At 45.6% G+C, this 18765-nt stretch overlaps 3 protein-coding genes and 1 long non-coding RNA gene across 4 annotated transcripts; 2 read left to right on the top strand and 2 right to left on the bottom strand.

The window, feature by feature from the left end:
* The first annotated feature begins 790 nt into the window (after positions 1 to 790).
* LOC120705410 (NADH dehydrogenase [ubiquinone] 1 beta subcomplex subunit 3-B-like) lies at positions 791 to 3276 on the top strand. Its single transcript, XM_039989731.1, has 2 exons — positions 791 to 1132; positions 3002 to 3276. The coding sequence occupies exon 1, from the start codon at positions 901 to 903 to the stop codon at positions 1102 to 1104; it is 204 nt and encodes a 67-aa protein (XP_039845665.1). The 5' UTR covers positions 791 to 900; the 3' UTR covers positions 1105 to 1132; positions 3002 to 3276.
* Positions 3277 to 3346: 70 nt separating this feature from the next.
* On the bottom strand, positions 3347 to 5332 carry LOC120705394. The gene has a single exon (XM_039989730.1). It carries the CDS (start codon positions 5198 to 5200, stop codon positions 3467 to 3469), a length of 1734 nt encoding a protein of 577 aa, XP_039845664.1. The 5' UTR covers positions 5201 to 5332; the 3' UTR covers positions 3347 to 3466.
* A 441-nt stretch (positions 5333 to 5773) lies between these two features.
* LOC120705426 lies at positions 5774 to 8498 on the bottom strand. Its single transcript, XR_005687976.1, has 3 exons — positions 6366 to 8498; positions 5998 to 6066; positions 5774 to 5932 (listed from the first exon to the last, which is right to left on the bottom strand). It is a non-coding gene; the product is annotated as an uncharacterized LOC120705426 (long non-coding RNA).
* A 2321-nt stretch (positions 8499 to 10819) lies between these two features.
* LOC120705434 (CLP protease regulatory subunit CLPX1, mitochondrial-like) lies at positions 10820 to 17246 on the top strand. Its single transcript, XM_039989742.1, has 15 exons — positions 10820 to 11691; positions 12781 to 12842; positions 12980 to 13080; positions 13216 to 13295; positions 13718 to 13768; positions 13872 to 13946; positions 14030 to 14107; positions 14858 to 14914; positions 15530 to 15600; positions 15696 to 15795; positions 15870 to 15974; positions 16120 to 16182; positions 16259 to 16381; positions 16486 to 16629; positions 16744 to 17246. The coding sequence occupies exons 1-15, from the start codon at positions 10942 to 10944 to the stop codon at positions 16816 to 16818; spliced, it is 1935 nt and encodes a 644-aa protein (XP_039845676.1). The 5' UTR covers positions 10820 to 10941; the 3' UTR covers positions 16819 to 17246.
* Positions 17247 to 18765: the final 1519 nt, after the last annotated feature.

An 18765-nucleotide genomic window follows, 5' to 3' on the forward strand; every position in this document is an offset into this window, starting at 1 on the left:
TTGGGCCGTATGAGCCCAAGTCGTGGCGGGCCGGGCCGCGTATATCACCTGGGCTTGGTTATGTGCGCGTGGGTGCCCCATCTTTCTTCCCGGAAATCATTTCTATCTTCTAGAAGATTTAAATCTACATATCGTCCACTGTTTGATATTCGTGCAACATAAATCGGACGCGTGAGATTGTATATGAGTAGGCAGACTGCGCATCACAGCAGAGCAGATGGGCACGAGCGCAGAAGGGACAGGTGTCACAATACTATAGGAGGGAGAGGGATGGGATAGTAAACGGACGTCAATCATCAAATGATCTTTCCTCTTAAATCATGCATCCAATTTGAAATCCATTTGAACCACTGTATCTATTAGAATTAATCGAATAAAATAAGATTCAATATGTTATTTAAAATTTTTATTTTTTACTTTTCGACATTTCAATATAGTAGTTCAACATTTTCAACATGTCGTTCCAACATTTGTAATATTCTATTTCAACATTTTTTGAGTAAATATTGAATTAATTGTTTCAAAGTATCGGAGTAGTTTTCACAAATATTGAATTGATTTGACACAGATGTTGAATCTGGTAGTACAAGAGTTAGAATAGAAAAACAAAACAAAAACATAAGAAACAAAAAACAAAGGATTATCACATGTCGATTCTCCCTTTGCTGATGATAAGGATTAGCGATACAGCATCGTTGTTTTTGCTGTACTACGCACCGCCTGTGCTCTGCTGGTGCATTAACAATATGTGATTTGAGCTTTATTGTGCGGGATAAATGGCTATGATGGGCCGTGCAATGTCTGCCTTTGTCTAACTTCCGGAAGCTGCATAGGGACTCCCCTTTCTTCCTGCTTCGAACAGTGGCACGAGAGAGAAGCGGAGAGAGTGCGGCGGAGGCGATGGCGAGCGGAGGGAAGGGGCTGAACGCGACCGGGGAGTTCTTCCGGCGGAGGGACGAGTGGAGGAGGCACCCGATGGTGGGGAACCAGCTGCGCCACGCCTTACCGGGGCTCGGCACCGCCATCGTAGCCTTTGGGATCTACCTCGTGGGCGAGGCCGCCTACAACCGCCTCGCCCGCCCCTCCGGCGACCACCACCACTAGGTGGCCGGCCGGGATCCGTGACTCCAAGGTAAATCCCCACACGTGCCTCCCTGTTTCCCGAGCAAAATGAGTTTGGTTAGTCAGGTTTGGATTTGACGACCCATTTCGAGGATGGGATTGGTAGGGTTTGTTCATGTAGATCTGTCCGTCTGGGATCGCGCTGTATTATTTCATCCGGATCGGATTATGAATTCGTACACTGGAACCACACCGTACTTGATTCAACTGAAGTGATTAGCCTGCGTGAATGCTCCCCAAAGCTTTGTGACCAGAACGCGTAACTATATGCACAGCGTTTTTTTTTGTATGCGTATCTTCTGTCAAATGGTATCTGTGGCTATTCTGATCAGCAGCGAACTGCTAAACATGGTAGCTATGCTTGCGTTACACTTAGTCTTGCAATACTGGTTTACACATTTCAGATTTAACACAATGTGGACTGAAATGTCAAACCACACTCTTTTCACTTGGCAGCCTCTAAGCATTCTTCTTCTCCAGTGATAGTAATGTAGTCTGCCAACTTAATTCTGTGGCATGGAGGCCATCGGAGCCGCTCACTGGGATGTGGACTAATCACTATAATTAAATGCATTAAGAGCGATAAATGTTTTTCCTTTGTAGTCTGAACTTTGAATGGTATAACTTGAACAAGACCCCCCATCGAGGAACATGCAAGATCAGGCTTTAAATTTCCTTAAACAATATATACGTTACAGTTATTTAAATTTCATTTGCATTAAGAAGCATTTATTGAACTGTCAAAAGATCTTGTGAAAAATAGATGACATAGGCATGGGTTAATATCTTGAGATCTTTTCAAAGGTGTGACCTTAAGCAGACGTATGGCCTAGATTTTGTTCCTAGAGGTTTATTACTGTCACCCTTGCTATAGGGAGTGTTTAGAGTCGATGTGATCTCCTTCGGGCTTATCAATCAGGAATAGCTAGCATTGAGAATGATCAAGCTCCTTTACCTTTAGCTTTATCTCTGATACAGTTTTCTAACCGCCATTGATTTTTTGCTTGGTATTTTCCTAGCATGTAGGTTAAGAATACCTAATTGCAACACTTCCCAAAATACATCTTATGTTCAGATAATATTTTTTTATTTTTTCACGGTATATGTTGGTCAACACAAATTCGATTATCATGATATATTTTATCACAGGCCTATCTAGATCATCAGTGTCCATCTAGTTGTGTATGGTTATATTACTATTTATAAACAAGGAAACTTAATACTCTTTTAGCATCATTTGGATTCTCCTGCTGAACTTAAGTAGTAGATGAGACCTGTTTCACATTATATTACCCATTCTTCAGTTTCCCTTATTACTGACTACTGTTGTTAAAATAACCTTCGTTTCCTTCTCAGATTTATTTGTGTACTTTTTAGTTTATGTGAATGTACATTCAACGCTTGATGTGTTCTTGTGAAATGAAAAGTGACTACTCGTATTAGACGATTAGTTGGAGATCTGTTGTACAAATATATTGATATTCAAAAATTACGAGATATGGAAGAAATATCTAAGTCAGCTGAAATCTCAATGGTTATATTATGCCACTGACTTTCCCATCCTTTAGGAACTCGACTAAATTCTGAGAAATAGTATGCATCAATGAATATGGATTTAGTATATTAGTTTGAGGTTGTTTGTATATATGTGCCTATGCCAATGGAAACCAAAGACTCGTAATTAGGTTCTTCACCTTGTGGCTATGATTTATGAATTTGCTGTCTTCTGAAGTGTGTGTGCATGATTAGCTTGCCCTCAATTAGTGCAAGGGCCTTAGCAAAAGCTTGCTTACTCACTTGGGTTTCCATTATTTGTTATCCAATACTGATTCTCCTTCTTAATATTCATGTGATTAACTGGTGATATTATATGTTGCAGGTAAAGTAGCTGGAGCAAACTTTACCAAGTTCATTGGTGTTGTTTTTCTTTTACCAGTTTGAGCTCATAAGGTCAGCCATGACCATCATCTAGTTTGTAACCATGGAGTCGACCACTCTTGAAACGCTGTGCTTTTATGGCATTTGAGAATGGCATTGTTCTTGTAATACTCAACTCAAGCAAATCTGTTGCACGCATGTTTGATTTCTGAAGTGTTGATCTGAACTCATACAGAGCTGCTATATGTGAAATTGGCTGTTTCAATCTGAAACTTATCTTGGCTGAGCTGCCCACGCACAATCTTGTGGTGAAGTTTTCCGGCGACTTATTAATGCGTAATCTATCTCGCATGAGCTGAAGAAGCATATGATGAATATTGGTAGTACATTACTTTCGACACTCGACAGAGGTTTGTAGTCATACAAATGTTAGCACACAAAAATCCTATCAGTCTACCGCTGTTAACTACAGTTCATCCGATCCCATCTCCCTCCAAGAACCGTGCAATTCTGATGTTGGCCGTAGTGAGTAGTCCTCTCTGAACCGTTGTCCATTCCTGTTCATCGTAGGTCCATCCTCCCTGTTGGTGCTCCTAGGATTCTCCTGCGACCGTCTCGCATTGTTGCCTCTCCTAAATCTCCCACTAGCGATGTCGTCTCTTCCATCGCCGTTGTTGTTCCTAGCCCGGTTTATTCTTCTTGGTTTCCATGTTGGCGTCTCCAAATCCTCAGCAAAGTTACTAGCAAGTCGATTTCTTCCATTGCTGCTGCTTTGGTGCTCATCCCCATAGTTGGCCCTCTTGTGTCTCCCCGGTGCATCCCCGTCACTGGTATTGGTACCGTATTTCGGTTTGGATCTTCCTCTAAAGTTCTCTCTTCCATTCAACTTACTTGCTCCCCATCTTGGTTCCATTTCACCGCCTCTTGCACTATCTGAATTTGAGTTGAACTCCTCACCGTTCCGATCCTGCCTAGGAGCATTCCACCTCCCGGTGCCATTCTTATTGCCATCTCTGCTCCCTGGTCTCCATTTTCGATCAGAACCACCATGGATCACCTCAGAGTCAGAGAGGGAACTAGCACCTGCACGTCCCTTCTGGCCAACGCGACTACTTGCTGTAGTATTCAAGGCATGCCGGCTCCCGCCAGCGCGCTTTCTTGTGCTTGCACTACTACTTGCTTGCTGCCATCGTTGCCCACCATGGCCTTCCCTTGCTCGTTCCGAGTCCGAGAAGAAAGCATTACCACTCCAATCTCTGTCGTCATCACTGGCAGCAGCCATGGCGCCTGCCGCTTCCCATCTTGTGACGCCATTGTTCCTTCCATTTCGCACGTGCATCGTTGCCCGTGGCGCACGCCTAGAACGGGCATCTCCCGTGTCCTCCGATTCTGAGGGAACAACGTCGATGGCGTCATGCGAACTCCAGTAGCCAGGAATGCTGTCATCATCATCGTCCGAGCCATCCACTGGCTCCCAGGTCCCATCCCTTTCCATGAGTTCAACTGCTGGCTCGTTGTCACCAGTACGATACGCTTCATCCTCGGTAGCATTCTGACGAACACCTTGCGCGCCGCCGTCTCCACGCCCAAGCAGCAGCATGTCCGCGGCGTTCCCGCGGGCACGCGGCGCGCTCGCCTCTCCGCCATCGCCGGCGAGCGCGTAGGGCTGCACGCTGTGGACGGCGTTCTTGGGGAAGAACCTGGCCGAGGCCGCGCCGGTGGCCGGGGACGCGAAGACCCGGGGCCCGTCGCGGTCGTTCCAGAGGTCGACGCCGCCGGGGCGGTGGAACCGGTCGGCGAGCGCCCTGAGCTGGTCTTCGGCCGCGACGGAGAGCAGGTTGGGCGCCACGGCGGACGCGTCGGCGGCGGAGTCGGGGTCCCAGGGCCGCTCGAGGTGCGCGACGGCGTCGCGGAGCTCGGTGCGCTTCCGCATCTCGTAGAGCTGGCGCTCGCGGGCGAGGCGCGCCTTGAGGAGCTGCCGGGCCTTCTTGGCCTGCATCCGCTTCCACTGCCACTTGGACACGCCGCCGGGGTAGGTGCGCGGCCCGCCGCCGTTGCGGATGGCGAGGTCGCCGCGGCGGAGCGGGGGGCGGGCGCCGCCGGGCGGGAGGAAGTGGGCGGGGAGGAGGAGGAGGTAGCGGGACGACAGGGAGTCAAGGGAGGAGAGCGCCGGCGCCGCCGACGGCGCGGGGACCAGCATGGCGGCGGGCCGGCGGTGGCGCACGCTGACGGCCGGGCAATCGCCGCGCTCTGTGTGGCCTGCGGGTGTGGATATCTGCACAGCCCGCCTATCGTGGAAACGGGTGGGTGGTGGATGGATGGATGGTTCGATCGAACGGAACCATCACTGGTCTGGTATTTGGACACCTGAACGCTGAACCTGACGGCGGCGGCTGGTTTGCTTTGCTTCCTTCATGCGACCAACCCATCCGTCATCATCGATCTATTTCTCGTGGATGGATGGAAGGATGGAAGTGGAACCATGCCGAATGAGCTTTATCCATCAAGAAACCAAATACCCCTAAAAAAATCAAAAAATCAAATACAATCATGCCATGTTTAGTTCTCAAAAAAATTTCTATAGTATCCGTCACATCAAATCTTCAGATACATGCATGAAGCATTTGATGCAGTTGAAAAATAACTAATTACACAGTATAACTGTTTCATACGAGATGGATTTTTTAAGCCTAATTAGTTCATGATTGGACATTAATTGTCAAATAAAAACGAAATGTGCTACGATATCAAAAATTTAATTTTTTTCGCTGGGACTCACTAGTAGGATCATCAGAAACACGCTGATCATAATCTTCAGGTTTGCCGTTCTCGCCCAAGCGCATGGCCGTGAAGCCGCCGCCGCCACGCGCATGTCTGCGTTGCCTGGTCCTCGAGCTCGGACAGCAGGCGGAGGCCACCGATCATAACCCTCCTGGAGACGAGAGGAGATCTTAAGAGTATGTACATGGTAGAGGCGGGTGGGCTGGTTCATCTTACGTCTTCAGTGAACTGTGCCCAAAGTTCTTGGTCACTCTGGTGGTGGTCGACCCTGAACCCTGTCGCTACCTCCAGGATTATATAGAAAAGGAAAAGAGAAAGCAAATCAATGCTTGAACTGCTGTCACGTGGGTGGGTACGGACAGCGCATGGCCGGCTGTAGCATCGCGCGCCACGAAGCGCTGTAGCGCGCGATTGTTGTTTTTGATTCCGCAACATATCTTCGCCTCCCCGTGCCAGATCGAAGCAAGCAATGCGCTCAATAAGAAATGAAGACTCCTTCCGGAGCTCAAACTTGTAGCAAACAGACTCTGAAAAGGCAGTGATGTGCCTTGGAGAAAAACATGCATTCTTAGAAGAGTCCTAACCTGGACAGAACCTGCCTGCCGGGAGCTCTGTCTGATGAATTGTTCCCCAGCGCAAGCGCAAGGAGGGGAGAGCGAGGCAGCGAGGTGAGGTCTCTCTTATTTCCCGTGCACGGTGCACCTATTTTATCAGTCCAAAGGCCAAACTGTTAATATACTCCTATTTACTGTGGACGGTGCACCTATTCTATCAGTATTCATTTGGAGAAAAAACAACTGGCCGGTTTAGCAGCCTTGGATCCTGTTCCTCGATCTGATCAACACCTGCTGACATTAACAAACGGTGTGTCGTCGATTTTTTTATTGGGCCCCGTTTGTTTCCGCGATCGTTTTTGTAACAAGCAAGATTCTGTACGGAGAAGTGTGCATAAGCTTAGTGTTTGAAAATCCTAATTATTTTGAGTAGATTCTATAAGTTCAGTAGTAAAATATCTGAAAGGCCCCTAAAGCTCTCAGTTTTTTAATTAATACAAGCAGAAGTCTATAATTCATATATTTTTATGTATATCTTGACTACATAATTATATTACAATAGTATCAAATATACTTAATGTCAAAGTTTTAACAAAAGATTGACCAACATTGGTTTCTAAATTCCGAGTATATTATTCCGGATATACAAAAGTGTATATATTTTTGTGGGAACATATCTGGTGGAAACTACAACTTTCGTGAAAATCCGTGCAAACCACGGCAAAACAGTCGTCTAAATTCACCAAAAAAATCATACGTGTAGATGATATGATGTTGCACGGGTTTTTATAAAAGTTATGGTTTCCATCAGATATGTTCCTTGTTTTTGTGGCTTGTGACAAATATTTAGTTATTTTTCTATATTTTTGGAAAGTAGTTTGGTGTCTGTTGGTGTTTTACTGGCAAGTCTACCTAGGTATACCTCGAAGTAGAGGATTGATTGCAGGGAGTCTCCGAGATTGAGAACACGATGGTTCAAGCAACACGGTGTTTAGACAGATTCGGGCCGCAAGATATGTAATACCCTACGTACTGTTGGGCGGTTTGTATTGCCTGAGGGTCAGGTGATGCGTGATGCTTTGGAGGGGTTCATATCCACCCTCTCTTATAAAGGCTGGGGGTATAGGATTACATGAAATCCTAGATCGGTACGAGCCGAAGAGTCCTTCTCGAGTTCTATTCGAGTGGTTTCCTTCTGTACCAACTAGTTCTAAGTCTATACGACTAGTTGCATGACGTATGAGTATAGGGCATACCCCATCCCATATCTAGTACTGATCCGCGCCACGTCAGGTATCCCGTGGCCTCGGGTCTGATAGTGCCATAAAAAATTAGATAAGTTTCAAAGGTAGCCTAGTTTAGTAAATTTTAATTTTAAAACTACAAAGGTGCATGTGTTGTTCAAGCAGAATGGATTCACATAAGTTGAAAAAGGGTTGACGCAAACAAGGGTTATATATAGGATATTTGGTACTAATGACTCAGCCAAACACATATCTAGCGTGACACAACATGTTAATATGGATGACCATCTAGAACGAAGGATGCGATTTTTTGGAGACTGTTGCTGCTACTGTGCTACACAAGCAATGCAAGCGCCGATGCTGGTTCATCTGTGAAAGCTTTGTTCAGCTCTGTGCTGGCATCGGCAACGACGACAGCTTCTGGTGCCGTTTCCTCGTTGGAGGCGTTGTCGTGGTACTTTCTGCAAACCATGGAAGTTCTCTAGGTGAAAACCTACTTCCGACTCACCAGACTGGCAGCGATGGCATCATGTGCGTCGTGCTCTTCTTGAAAACGTTGCTTTGGAGATCAATGTGTGTAGTTTTGGTGGTCACGGGTTTCAATATGAGCGCCTTCCGATCACATTAGACATAGTTTAGCTAGGTAGTTGATGTTTTGTGGTGCATAGATCGAGTTTAGCTAGATTTGTAACCACTTTGTCTTAACAGTTTTTGCTCAATTTCCTTAATTAATCGAGTCATGTACAGTTTGGTCTCGTTTTCTTTAATATGAGGTAACTTTTTAAATGATGTGGTAATGCTCCTGCCTTATTTTTTAAAAAAATAAAGGACAAATTTGATAACGGAAAGCCCCAGTATCTAATTTTTTCCCCTCGTTGAACTACGTTGAACCTTGCACTAGTGATGCTTGTTTGTAGTTTTTTTTGGCGGAATAGTCAAAATCGCCCTCCAACTATCCACGGAAGCTCACATTCGTCCCTCATCTACAAAATCGGCCATTTTCATCCTCCAACTTTCACGACCGCGTCATTTTCGTCCCTGGTCTGTCGTGTTGCTCCACGCTGGCATCCTCGTCATCGGTCCCAGTCAGCATAGCGTTCACCATAGGTAGGAAATACCATTTGTACCCTTACCCCCTTGTCCCATCTCTTTCCCCAGACCGAAGGACCTCCCATCCGCACCGCTCGCATTTGCTTGCGGCGCCGCCGCCAACCGCGACCACCATGCCGTCTCTGTGCGCCGCTGCCCCCTAGAACTGGCTGCCCCATTGAAGTCAAGAGCTCATCCGCTCAAGCGCACCCACCCAGCTCAGCGGCCCCAGGCGTCATCTGCTCTAGCTCTCCCACCCAAGTCGCCGCCCCCAACAATGGTGCTCGGATCTGCAGCTGGCCGACCGAGAGGTGCAGCACAGGCAAAGAGAAGAGCGGCGCGTGGTGTGGTTGAGGAAGAAAGAGGTCCCGGCGCTCAAGCTTCATATTCGACTGGCATGGAATTGGAGGTAACGTATTTGTGAGTCACGGTCAGTTCATGTGCTTCAATTGAAATTGAGGATGTAAGGGTCAATTTCTGATGAGAATAATATGTTGTTCTAATTTGCAGCTTGAACAACTACTTGATGAGCATAGAGAAGGGATGGTGGTCAGAGCTGGGTTGAGATGTCACCATGGGCTGTACCCAATATTGAGTTGTAGCTCGTTAGGTTCAAATGTAGGTCGGAGGTTCTTGTCATGCTCCCAAGTTGAGCAGCCACGATGCGCCTCCAGTACACAAGATCTTCACTCCACATATTCGCCAAACAATGTAGAGCAGCCCGTCCAGAATGTCGCCCACTCCGTCCCCAAACCCTAGTCCTCAGCAGCAGCCGCCATGGGGGAGGAGGAAATGAGTGGCGGCTGTTATCCTCAGTCTGTATTCAAAAAAAGGAGGGGGTAAAAGGGTCAGACAAATATGCCACGAAACCCTAGCTGACTGTGAACGATGACGAGGATGCCAGCGTGGAGCAACACGACAAACCAGGGACGAAAACGACATGGTCGCGAAAGTTGGAGGATGAAAACAGTCGATTTTGTAGTTGAGGGACGAAAGTGAGCTTCCACGGATAGTTGGAGAATGATTTTGGCTATTCCACCTTTTTTTCAAACATGATACAAATACAGATGCTTACATTCATGCACACACACTCACCACAGTAAATACAAGCATGCGAGTCCACCTCTAAGCACCCTCAAGAGACTAAGTCGGCAAATCTTGAGATTGCTCAAGTCATGACAGACATGTTGTACTGTTGAAAGTATATCATCAATTAAATTTTAGAATAAATTTATAAAGATCAGCTTCACTTTGCTGTTTATAGCTTTTAGTAAGCATGCTATGAGAAGAGTCATGGAAACTCAGGTGGACAGATTCACAAGTAACCTTGTCAGCTTCATTTTGCTGCTTATAACTTTTATTAAGCATGCTATAAGAAGAGTGAAATGGCGTGGATATTAGTACAATCGCGGGTGAAATCTGTCTGAATTTATCCTCAAGTTTTGATTGGGAAATACATAGGGCCTCCGGAAGCTCTCATTTGGACCATCCGAGATTGAATGATGAATAAAGATTCAAGAAAGAACTCCCTTTCGCCCAAAGAGAAAGTACAAAAAGAATCTAGGGAACTTTTATAAAAGCAAACAGAAGAAGGCCATGTTTGGTTAGGAATTGATGGATTTTTTTCATTTTTGACCACTAATTAGAAGTATTAAATAAAGTCTAATTATAAAACCACCTCCACAGTCTCTCGTGTAAATTGCGAGACGAATCTAATGAGACCTTTGACCGTATGATTAGAGGTTGGTTACTGTAACATTATTGTAGCAAATCATCAATTAATTATCGTAATTAGATTCTTCTCGAAAAGTTACACCTATTTATGAAAAAAATTTACGAATAAACTTCATTTAGTACTCCATGTAAATCTTCGTTTTTTTTTTGTGTAATTTTGATTTTACGTCTAACCCAACACGACCGAAAACGCTACGCTACGCGGATCTCAAGGCACGAGTTTTGGCAGGATCCGACGGCGCTCAGCGCCGCAGTCTCCCTTATCCGATATCCCGGAGATTCCAGTGACCGCCGTCGCGGAATCCCCGTCTGCCCCTCCCACTCCCACGGTCCCACCACGCCAACATCCCACGAGCACACACGACAGTGGAAATATACAAAAACACCCCCCGAATTTCGCTACCCCAGTATCCACACCCCGCAAAAATCCCCAAACAGATTGCTAGCAGATCACTCAACTCCCTTTCTCTCTCCTCCCCGTCTCTCTCTCTCTCTAGACTCCTCCCAATCAATCCGCACCACTCGAGCCACCCAACACCATGTCCGGCCTCCTCCGGTGGAGGCGCCTCGCCGGCGCCGCCACGCGCGCCGCGTCCACCCTCACCGCGGCGGAGTGCTCCCCGGCCGGCGCCGCAGCTGGTGGCGCCGTCGCGCCTCTCCCGCCGCCGCCGCACAGGCTCCTCCAGGAGCGGCGCAAGTGGGAGTCCTCCTCATCGGGGGGCAGCTCGTCGTCGTCCTCGACCGACGAGCCCGAGCCGCGCCGCATCCGCGCCGAGGCTCACTGCCCGCGCTGCTCCAAGCACATGGACATCCTCTTCTCCCACCGGGGCCCGCCGGCCGCGGGCGCCGGCGGCGGGTACCAGGCGCTCAACCTCTGCCCCAACTGCCGCAGCGCCTACTTCTTCCGCCCGCACGACCTCGCGCCGCTCCAGGGCACCTTCGTCGAGATCGGACGCGTCCGGGCCGACCTCTTCGACCACCCCGCCGCGAGGGCCAGAGACCCCTCCTTCTGGGAGGCTGTCAGGGCGAACTCCTCGTCGCGCGACGACGGGGACGGTGGGGGCGTGGCCGTGCACGTGCCGCCCGGCCCGCCGTTCCACCCCAACCTTAACGTCGTCCGCGTCGCCGGCGGAGGCGGCGGAGGGGGAGGTGGCGGGGGCGCTGGTGGTGAGGATGGAGCAGGGAAGGAAGGGCGGGGTGGTTCCAATTTGGGGAAGGATCTGCCCACGCCCAAGGAGATTTGTAAGGGGCTCGACAAGTACGTGATTGGGCAGGATAGAGCCAAGAAGGTGGAACACTCGTTTCATTTAATTTTGGCCTTTATTTTTGTCCGAGCATTTTGGTTATACTCTTCATAGTTAGAATTGGCAATTGGAGTAATCAGGGACCACTTATTTTGCATAAGCTGATCAAAAAGCAGCATCAAGATGCACTTCTTCACTTGAGGGACTTCTACGGACTACAGAGGAATTTGATTGTTGATTTTCTTCTAGAGCCTTGTTAGCAGTATAATTTAAATTATTATTTTTATTACTGTGATCACTGTATCTTGAGAGTTTTGGGGTATTGCTCCTGGTAGGAAACAAGGTGAAGTTGTTACTAGCATGAATGAGGTGGCCTAAGAGTAAAACTCGACACTTCTGATAGGCTGTCTGTTATGCTTTGTATCAATAGTAAGCAAGATTACTTGTTGTCATGTTTGTCTTATGCAACGAGAACTCAGAGCTAGGGGCCTGTGTTTTACTATTTAACTGCTGCCTGATGAACTTCAATGTTATAGATAAAATACATTACTATGTATATTTTTATTTCAGAAACTGTTCATCAAATTGAGTGTGTTCTCACCTGTATGTTTCTCCTCCATATGAATTCTTCTTTAAGTTGGGATTTTATACTATTTAACATGTTGTTAGGGGAATGCAAGAGGAAAAGGAAATAGATGAAATGTTGATTTTGGTTGAAATGGTAAATTGTTCTTTAGGAATTGCAATACAGTCTTTGTATAAATTGCAATACAGTATTGGAAATGCACTTTGCCCACTGCTGTTTTGCTGTGTTGGCCCTTAAGCTTGTTCAACAACTTTGATATGCTTGCTTAGATCCGTTTTAGCACCATGAAACAATATAAAGAATCATATACCCGGTCAGAACTGTCAATTGATCTAATCTTCTTTGGAGGATATTTTCTAGAGTTTAGTTCCTTCTCACTTTTGAATTGTGATATATTAATCATGAATATTGAAAGTTCCACATAGATATTCATATTTACTAATTCCAATTCCAACAATAATCTTGATTGCTTTGCCTCGGTTTTGGGTACTTGACAAGAACACTTTTCTGATATTGTCTTGGTCTGATGTAGCCTTTTAAACCTGCAGGTGTTATCTGTCGCAGTTTACAACCACTATAAGCGGATATACCATCAATCTTTACAAAAGGGGTCAGTTTTTCTTTACCACACCACTTCTTTTCTATAACATAATGAAGGATATATTTATTCCCGCAACCATAGAAATTGGAATTTTTGCACATATCTTTCAGTGACTAATTATGTGGTATATAAGCTAAAAAAATTAGGTCTGGGGCAGATTTGAGTGGTTTTGATGGCGAAGCTGATGACGACGACAATGTGGAACTAGAGAAAAGCAATGTACTGTTAATGGGACCTACTGGCTCAGGTAAGGCATCTCCAACCATTTGGAGTTGTCATGTATCTATGTCAGCTTTCTTCTTCAATGTTGGATCAACTAAAATACTGTAAAAAGAAGGGGCACTCAGCAGCAATTTGTTTTGATGATTCGTTTCTTTGACAGGTAAAACTTTACTTGCAAAGACATTAGCTCGCTTTGTGAATGTACCATTTGTAATTGCCGATGCAACAACATTGACCCAGGCAAGTATTGACTACCTTTTGTGCTCCAGAGAGAAATGTTTAACTTTTAAGCACAGAACAAACATCATGTAGACAATATTGCAGGCATCCATCAACGTGTAAACTGTGTTAGAAAAAACAAGAAGTGCCTATTTATGAGTTCTGCATAAATCTGTTTACTGATAATACAGAATCTTTCACATTATACTTAGGCTGGAGTATGATAATCTTAATTTCTTAATTAACTGTAGGGTATGAGCTAAAATGGTTGAGTGTATGTAGGCTTAGATATCCAATAGCTCTTACTGAGCCATGTAACTAAATAATAAAAAATGATCATGTCTTACTTTTTGCTACTGTGTTCATAGTCTTCGCCAGTTCTTTTTTCCCATCCTATCCGCTTGGTTTCAGCACCAAGTATTAAATTTTCCTACTTATTGCAGGCAGGGTATGTAGGAGAAGATGTAGAATCTATATTATACAAGTTACTCACGGTATGCTTTTTCACTGTACATGCAGCAAAACATTGAACTGTGAATTGTATTGATATCATGCCTTCGGGAGTGACCTTTGGTTATTTGTTTTGATATAAACTAGGTGGCAGATTTTAATGTGCAAGCAGCACAGCAAGGAATGGTGTACATTGACGAAGTTGATAAGATTACAAAGAAGGTATGTCATATCTATCCTTGATTCCTTGGCATGGATTTCTCCTCTCGGTGGGGATATTAATTAGTTTGTGATCTAACATGCAGGCCGAGAGCCTTAACATTAGTAGAGATGTGTCGGGTGAAGGTGTTCAGCAGGCATTGCTGAAAATGCTGGAAGGCACGGTAAGGCATATGTATTAACCTCCCAGTAATCCTTTTAGCTCTCTTGATAGTTGGCATACTGAGTTGCAATTTGGGTCGAAATTTTACATCTCTAAATGCAGTTTGAGTAAATTCTTATCTCTAGGCTTTCGAGTACTGATTATTGCGTATATATGGATTATTTCCTTGGTCAAATGGTATCTGCATCTGTATTTCAATTTGTAGTGGAGATTGAGTTGTTACCTACTACCTAGTACTGGTTTGGTTTTTGCTATCCTTTACTGTATGTTTTATGTAGCAAAAAATCTTCTGAAGCTTCTCTTCTGATATCGTCTTTGGGGTTTATGACATGTGTACGACTTATACCAGATATTCTGTAATTAACTAATTATACATTGGTTGTCTAGATTATCCATTTGAAAGGAACTCAGTTCACTTAGTTGCAACTCAATGGAACGATCTTTGTGAGTCCTTTTCCTTTTTTTGTCATGAAGGGGTGCAATTGATAATCATAACTGTCCTTAAGGCGTCATCCTTGAGATGACAGGATCAAATCCTGGAAAATCGATGAATGCCCACCTATAATGTAGTTTGTGACCCAAATTGTGACTGTTAGCCATAAGATATGGATAATCCTACCCTTGAGCTATTTACCAGCTAGTCTTTGTTGGGACGTTTTAATTTTTTTTTGCCAAACAAAAGTTTATAATTTCTTTGTTATTTCTATATAGATATATTAATTATTTCCCTTTTGAAATTTGACATGCTTAGATAGTCAACGTTCCTGAGAAAGGAGCAAGGAAGCATCCTCGTGGTGATAATATACAGGTAAAGCTAGCACGCTCATTTACGATCTACCCATTTACCCCACAAGACAACCATGTTTTTCACCTACCTTCTCCTGTATGGTAGTCCAAAGTGATAATGTGTTTGTTTATGGTCACACTTCTCTTTTTCCTAGTTGAAGTCTATTGTCTTAATATTTGTTATTTCAAACTCCATTGAGACTATCTAGAATTTAGTTGCTTCAATTGATCTGGGACTGTGCTTTAATGCTGTAAATCACTAAATTTTGGAAGCTGCCAACTGGTGGTTGTACCCTACTTGACAAGGGTATCTGTGCTTGCATGGTCCAATTTCATTGGATATTTTCTTAGATTTAATGCCTCTCTATGCATATGGTCAACTTAGACTTCTGTATGAAACAGAAATAGTAGTGGTGAAGACCATTTTTTGTTGTAAAAGCGTAATAGATCGGATATGTTTAATATACAAATTGCTTAATTTGGAGACATGCCAAGCTGTTCATTTGTGCCGCAAGTGTGGTCTAAGGGGAAAAAAATAACACTTCCAATTAACTCTTTATCTTTCTTTTTAGTCTTGTGTTGCTTAACAATGCAACAATGGTTAACTACAGTGTATATGGTCTTCATGTCCATGCAGATAGATACGAAGGACATTCTTTTTATATGTGGTGGTGCTTTTGTGGACTTGGAGAAAACTATATCCGAGAGGTTCTAGCATTACCTCATTTTAATATGCTGTCCGGTGTTTCCTCTTAGTCTTCGTCTAAGGTGTTTCTCCGCTTATGTTTTACCCAAAAAAATAGACGGCAGGATTCTTCTATTGGCTTTGGGGCACCAGTCCGTGCAAACATGAGGGCAGGTGGCGTTTCAAGTGCTCAAGTGACATCATCCTTGTTAGAATCGGTGAGTACAGCTCTCCTATTGGGCTTAGGCGACTTTGTGTCATAGAAGTGTTCCAATGCATCTACATTTTTTAGGTCGAAAGTGGCGACCTAATAGCGTATGGACTTATCCCAGAATTTATTGGACGTTTTCCTATCCTTGTCAGCTTAGCTGCTTTAAATGAGGACCAGCTTGTTCAGGTATCCCTTATATCCTCTCTAGTTTTTTCTTAGATTCATGTTCTGAAGTAGTCGTGTTCCCTTATCTGGAGTACATGTATATGTGGATCTTTCAATAATTATTTGAGCACTCTCATGAAGCACCAATCTAACTTTATCCTTCCAGGTTCTCACGGAGCCAAAGAATGCTTTGGGTAAACAATTCAAGAAATTGTTTAGCATGAACAATGTGAGTATATTTGCGATGAAAACATTCACAAAGTAATATCTTCGTTGTCTCAGCTTGTCTCAACATTGGATTTCAGGTTAAGCTTCATTTTACAGATGGGGGGCTTAGAATAATTGCCAAAAAGGCAATGTCCAAAAATACGGGTGCTCGAGGGTTAAGAACTATCCTTGAGAATATTCTCATGGATTCCATGTATGAGGTTTGTAGCATGATGCTTTTGGCCTCTCCTTGCATTTACCCTACCCATCTCTATGGAACTGGCATCTGTATCGCTTTTACAAAGGATTTGCTGCTTTCTTACAGATTCCAGATGCAAAATCTGGGGAGAAGCGAATCGATGCAGTGGTTGTGGATGAGGATGCAGTAGGATCAGTGGACCAACCTGGCTGCGGAGCCAAGATCCTTTATGGTGATGGTGCCTTGGATCAATATCTCTCCCAGATCAAAGTAAGGATCGCTAATTCTTTGAATTTGACTTCACTATTTGATGTTACTGGATCCCAATCTCCGTATCTATACAAATTGGTTGCCAGTATAATAGTGACCTGAAAATTTTGACAGGCGTCGGGAGATGAAGCAGGAAACGAAGTGGACGGAGAAGCTGAGCTTTCGCCATCGCGAGCCATAGGCATGTGATACATGGTACTGACAGCTCTAGTGTAACCTGTAAAATATAATCCCAATTGTATCGATGTAAGTATTAGCCTTGTAAATGAAACAGAATGTGCAGCGCCCATTGTTCCCTCGAGCCCCCGGCACGCGCTGCCTGGCTGCTCTCCCGCCTTGCATAAATTGCAGCAGGATTTGGAAGAGTATGGCCAGGCTCAGTATCTATGTCGTCCAGAGACTGGCGGTGTCGTAGTGCTCATGAGTTGTAATAGCTGCTGGATGTTAAAACTTGGAACAACGGAATCCAAGTGATAAGGGGGACACGGAGATGCAAAATGGTTTTGTCCAACTTTTGTTTTTTTTAACTAAGTCGCATAATGTTTTTGTGGCGTTGGAGGATTTTGGTTACGACTTGTATCTGAGGTATCTGAAAGGTTTTGTTCTTTGGAGTGCAATGGGTAGCACCTTGAATGAAATCAATTTTTAAAGAAATACTTGGAATGCTGCATCTGCACATTCTCGAGGACTGATAAAGTGGAGAAATAACTATATGAATGACGTTGTTTACTGAATTCTGTTACTCTGTACACAGCCAAGAAGAATGGGGCATCGTTTGTAACATGTACTGTACCAAAAGATCGTGTCGGTTGTCTGATCAAATGTAACACGTTCCCTTATCTACATGGCGATGTAAGCTGTGTCTATGTTCTTGGGATCACCGGACTCCCAGAATTGTGTCGGTACAAAAAAAAAAACACTCAGAATCGCATTTCATAGCAAAATTGACTAATTGAGCACCGTTTAGGCCTTTCGCTGACTAGTGTACAGTATCACTATAGTGCACACCATTTAGCAACATCTTCAATTCATGAATTACCAAATCATATCACAATAATTGGCAAGTAATAAGATGTCATCTTTTACGGCAACAGATCGAGTTCCAGTAATCCATCCAGATGAACATTACAAATCGAAACAGAGAAAACTGACTTCAAATAATCCACTGCCTTGAGTTCCAGATATAGTACATGTTAACACTGCAAATCAGAACACTATTAGCTCCTATACCCAGCCAGGGTCTACCCAAACCTCTGTACCCTTTTAGCAACTGCTCATGTTTCCACGGGTCAACGCACTGTAGTGAGGCAAGGAGTATGTGAGCTGAGTGGTGACCTCCCAGTCCTCCATCATGTCCGCGCATCCTGGCCACGCCTGCAGGTTCTCGTGCATGTCGTAGATCGCCTCCGTGCACTCGCTCAGCTCCTCCATCGCGTACCCGGCCACCGGCGCCGCCGTCCAGTTGCTGTAGCCCAGGACTACCAGCCTCGCCAGCGCGATCGCCGACGCCGCCACGGCGGACGGCAGGAACGCCACGCACCGGTAGTCCAGCAGCGCCATGTCGGCCAGGTGGTGCGCCAGGAGTCCAGGACCCTGACCACCGCCGCCGCGTGTGCCTCATGAAGTGCTCGACGAACGTGTAGGCCGTGGGTCCGCTCACTCCTTGCTCACTACAGTGCTGGGTCCTGGTACAAGCGGACCACCGGGCGTCGGTGGTCAGGGTACTACGGCGTCGGCGTTGATCCTCCACGTGGTCTTCCTGTCCTCGTACTTGGCCGCGGCGAAGACGGCCGCGGCGCCCAGGAGGCGGAGCTGCCGCTCGCCGCCGGTGATCTTCCTGGCCGAGAGGAAACGGTCGACGTAGGAGACGGCGCGGTGCAGCGCGCCCGGGGCGACGCCGTAGTACCTGGACAAGTGGTGCATCTTCTTGACGAGGGCGGCGCGGTTGATCATCATCATGCCCCCCGCCTGCGTGTCGCTGAGCACGACGGCCGCACGACGGGCGCGGCGCGCGGAGCGACGCCGCAGGCGAGACCGGGAAGGACGAAGGGAGCGACGGAACACATGGTTGTTCGACGGCCGCGGGGCAGGAAGCTAGGAGCCCCTGGTGCTGGCGGAGACGCGATGCGATCGCCG

The sequence above is a fragment of the Panicum virgatum genome, chromosome 1K (assembly GCF_016808335.1).
Source record: "Panicum virgatum strain AP13 chromosome 1K, P.virgatum_v5, whole genome shotgun sequence".
In the NCBI taxonomy this organism is placed as follows: Eukaryota; Viridiplantae; Streptophyta; class Magnoliopsida; order Poales; family Poaceae; genus Panicum; species Panicum virgatum.

Bases quoted from the DNA above. Each gene is read 5' to 3' on its own strand.
- LOC120705394 (XM_039989730.1), bottom strand. From the start codon at position 5,200: ATGCTGGTCCCCGCGCCGTCGGCGGCGCCGGCGCTCTCCTCCCTTGAC.
- LOC120705410 (XM_039989731.1), top strand. From the start codon at position 901: ATGGCGAGCGGAGGGAAGGGGCTGAACGCGACCGGGGAGTTCTTCCGG.
- LOC120705434 (XM_039989742.1), top strand. From the start codon at position 10,942: ATGTCCGGCCTCCTCCGGTGGAGGCGCCTCGCCGGCGCCGCCACGCGC. The intron at 15,601-15,695 runs GTTCTAGCATTA...CCAAAAAAATAG, and splicing joins GAGAAAACTATATCCGAGAG to ACGGCAGGATTCTTCTATTG. The intron at 16,382-16,485 runs GTTTGTAGCATG...GCTTTCTTACAG, and splicing joins TCATGGATTCCATGTATGAG to ATTCCAGATGCAAAATCTGG.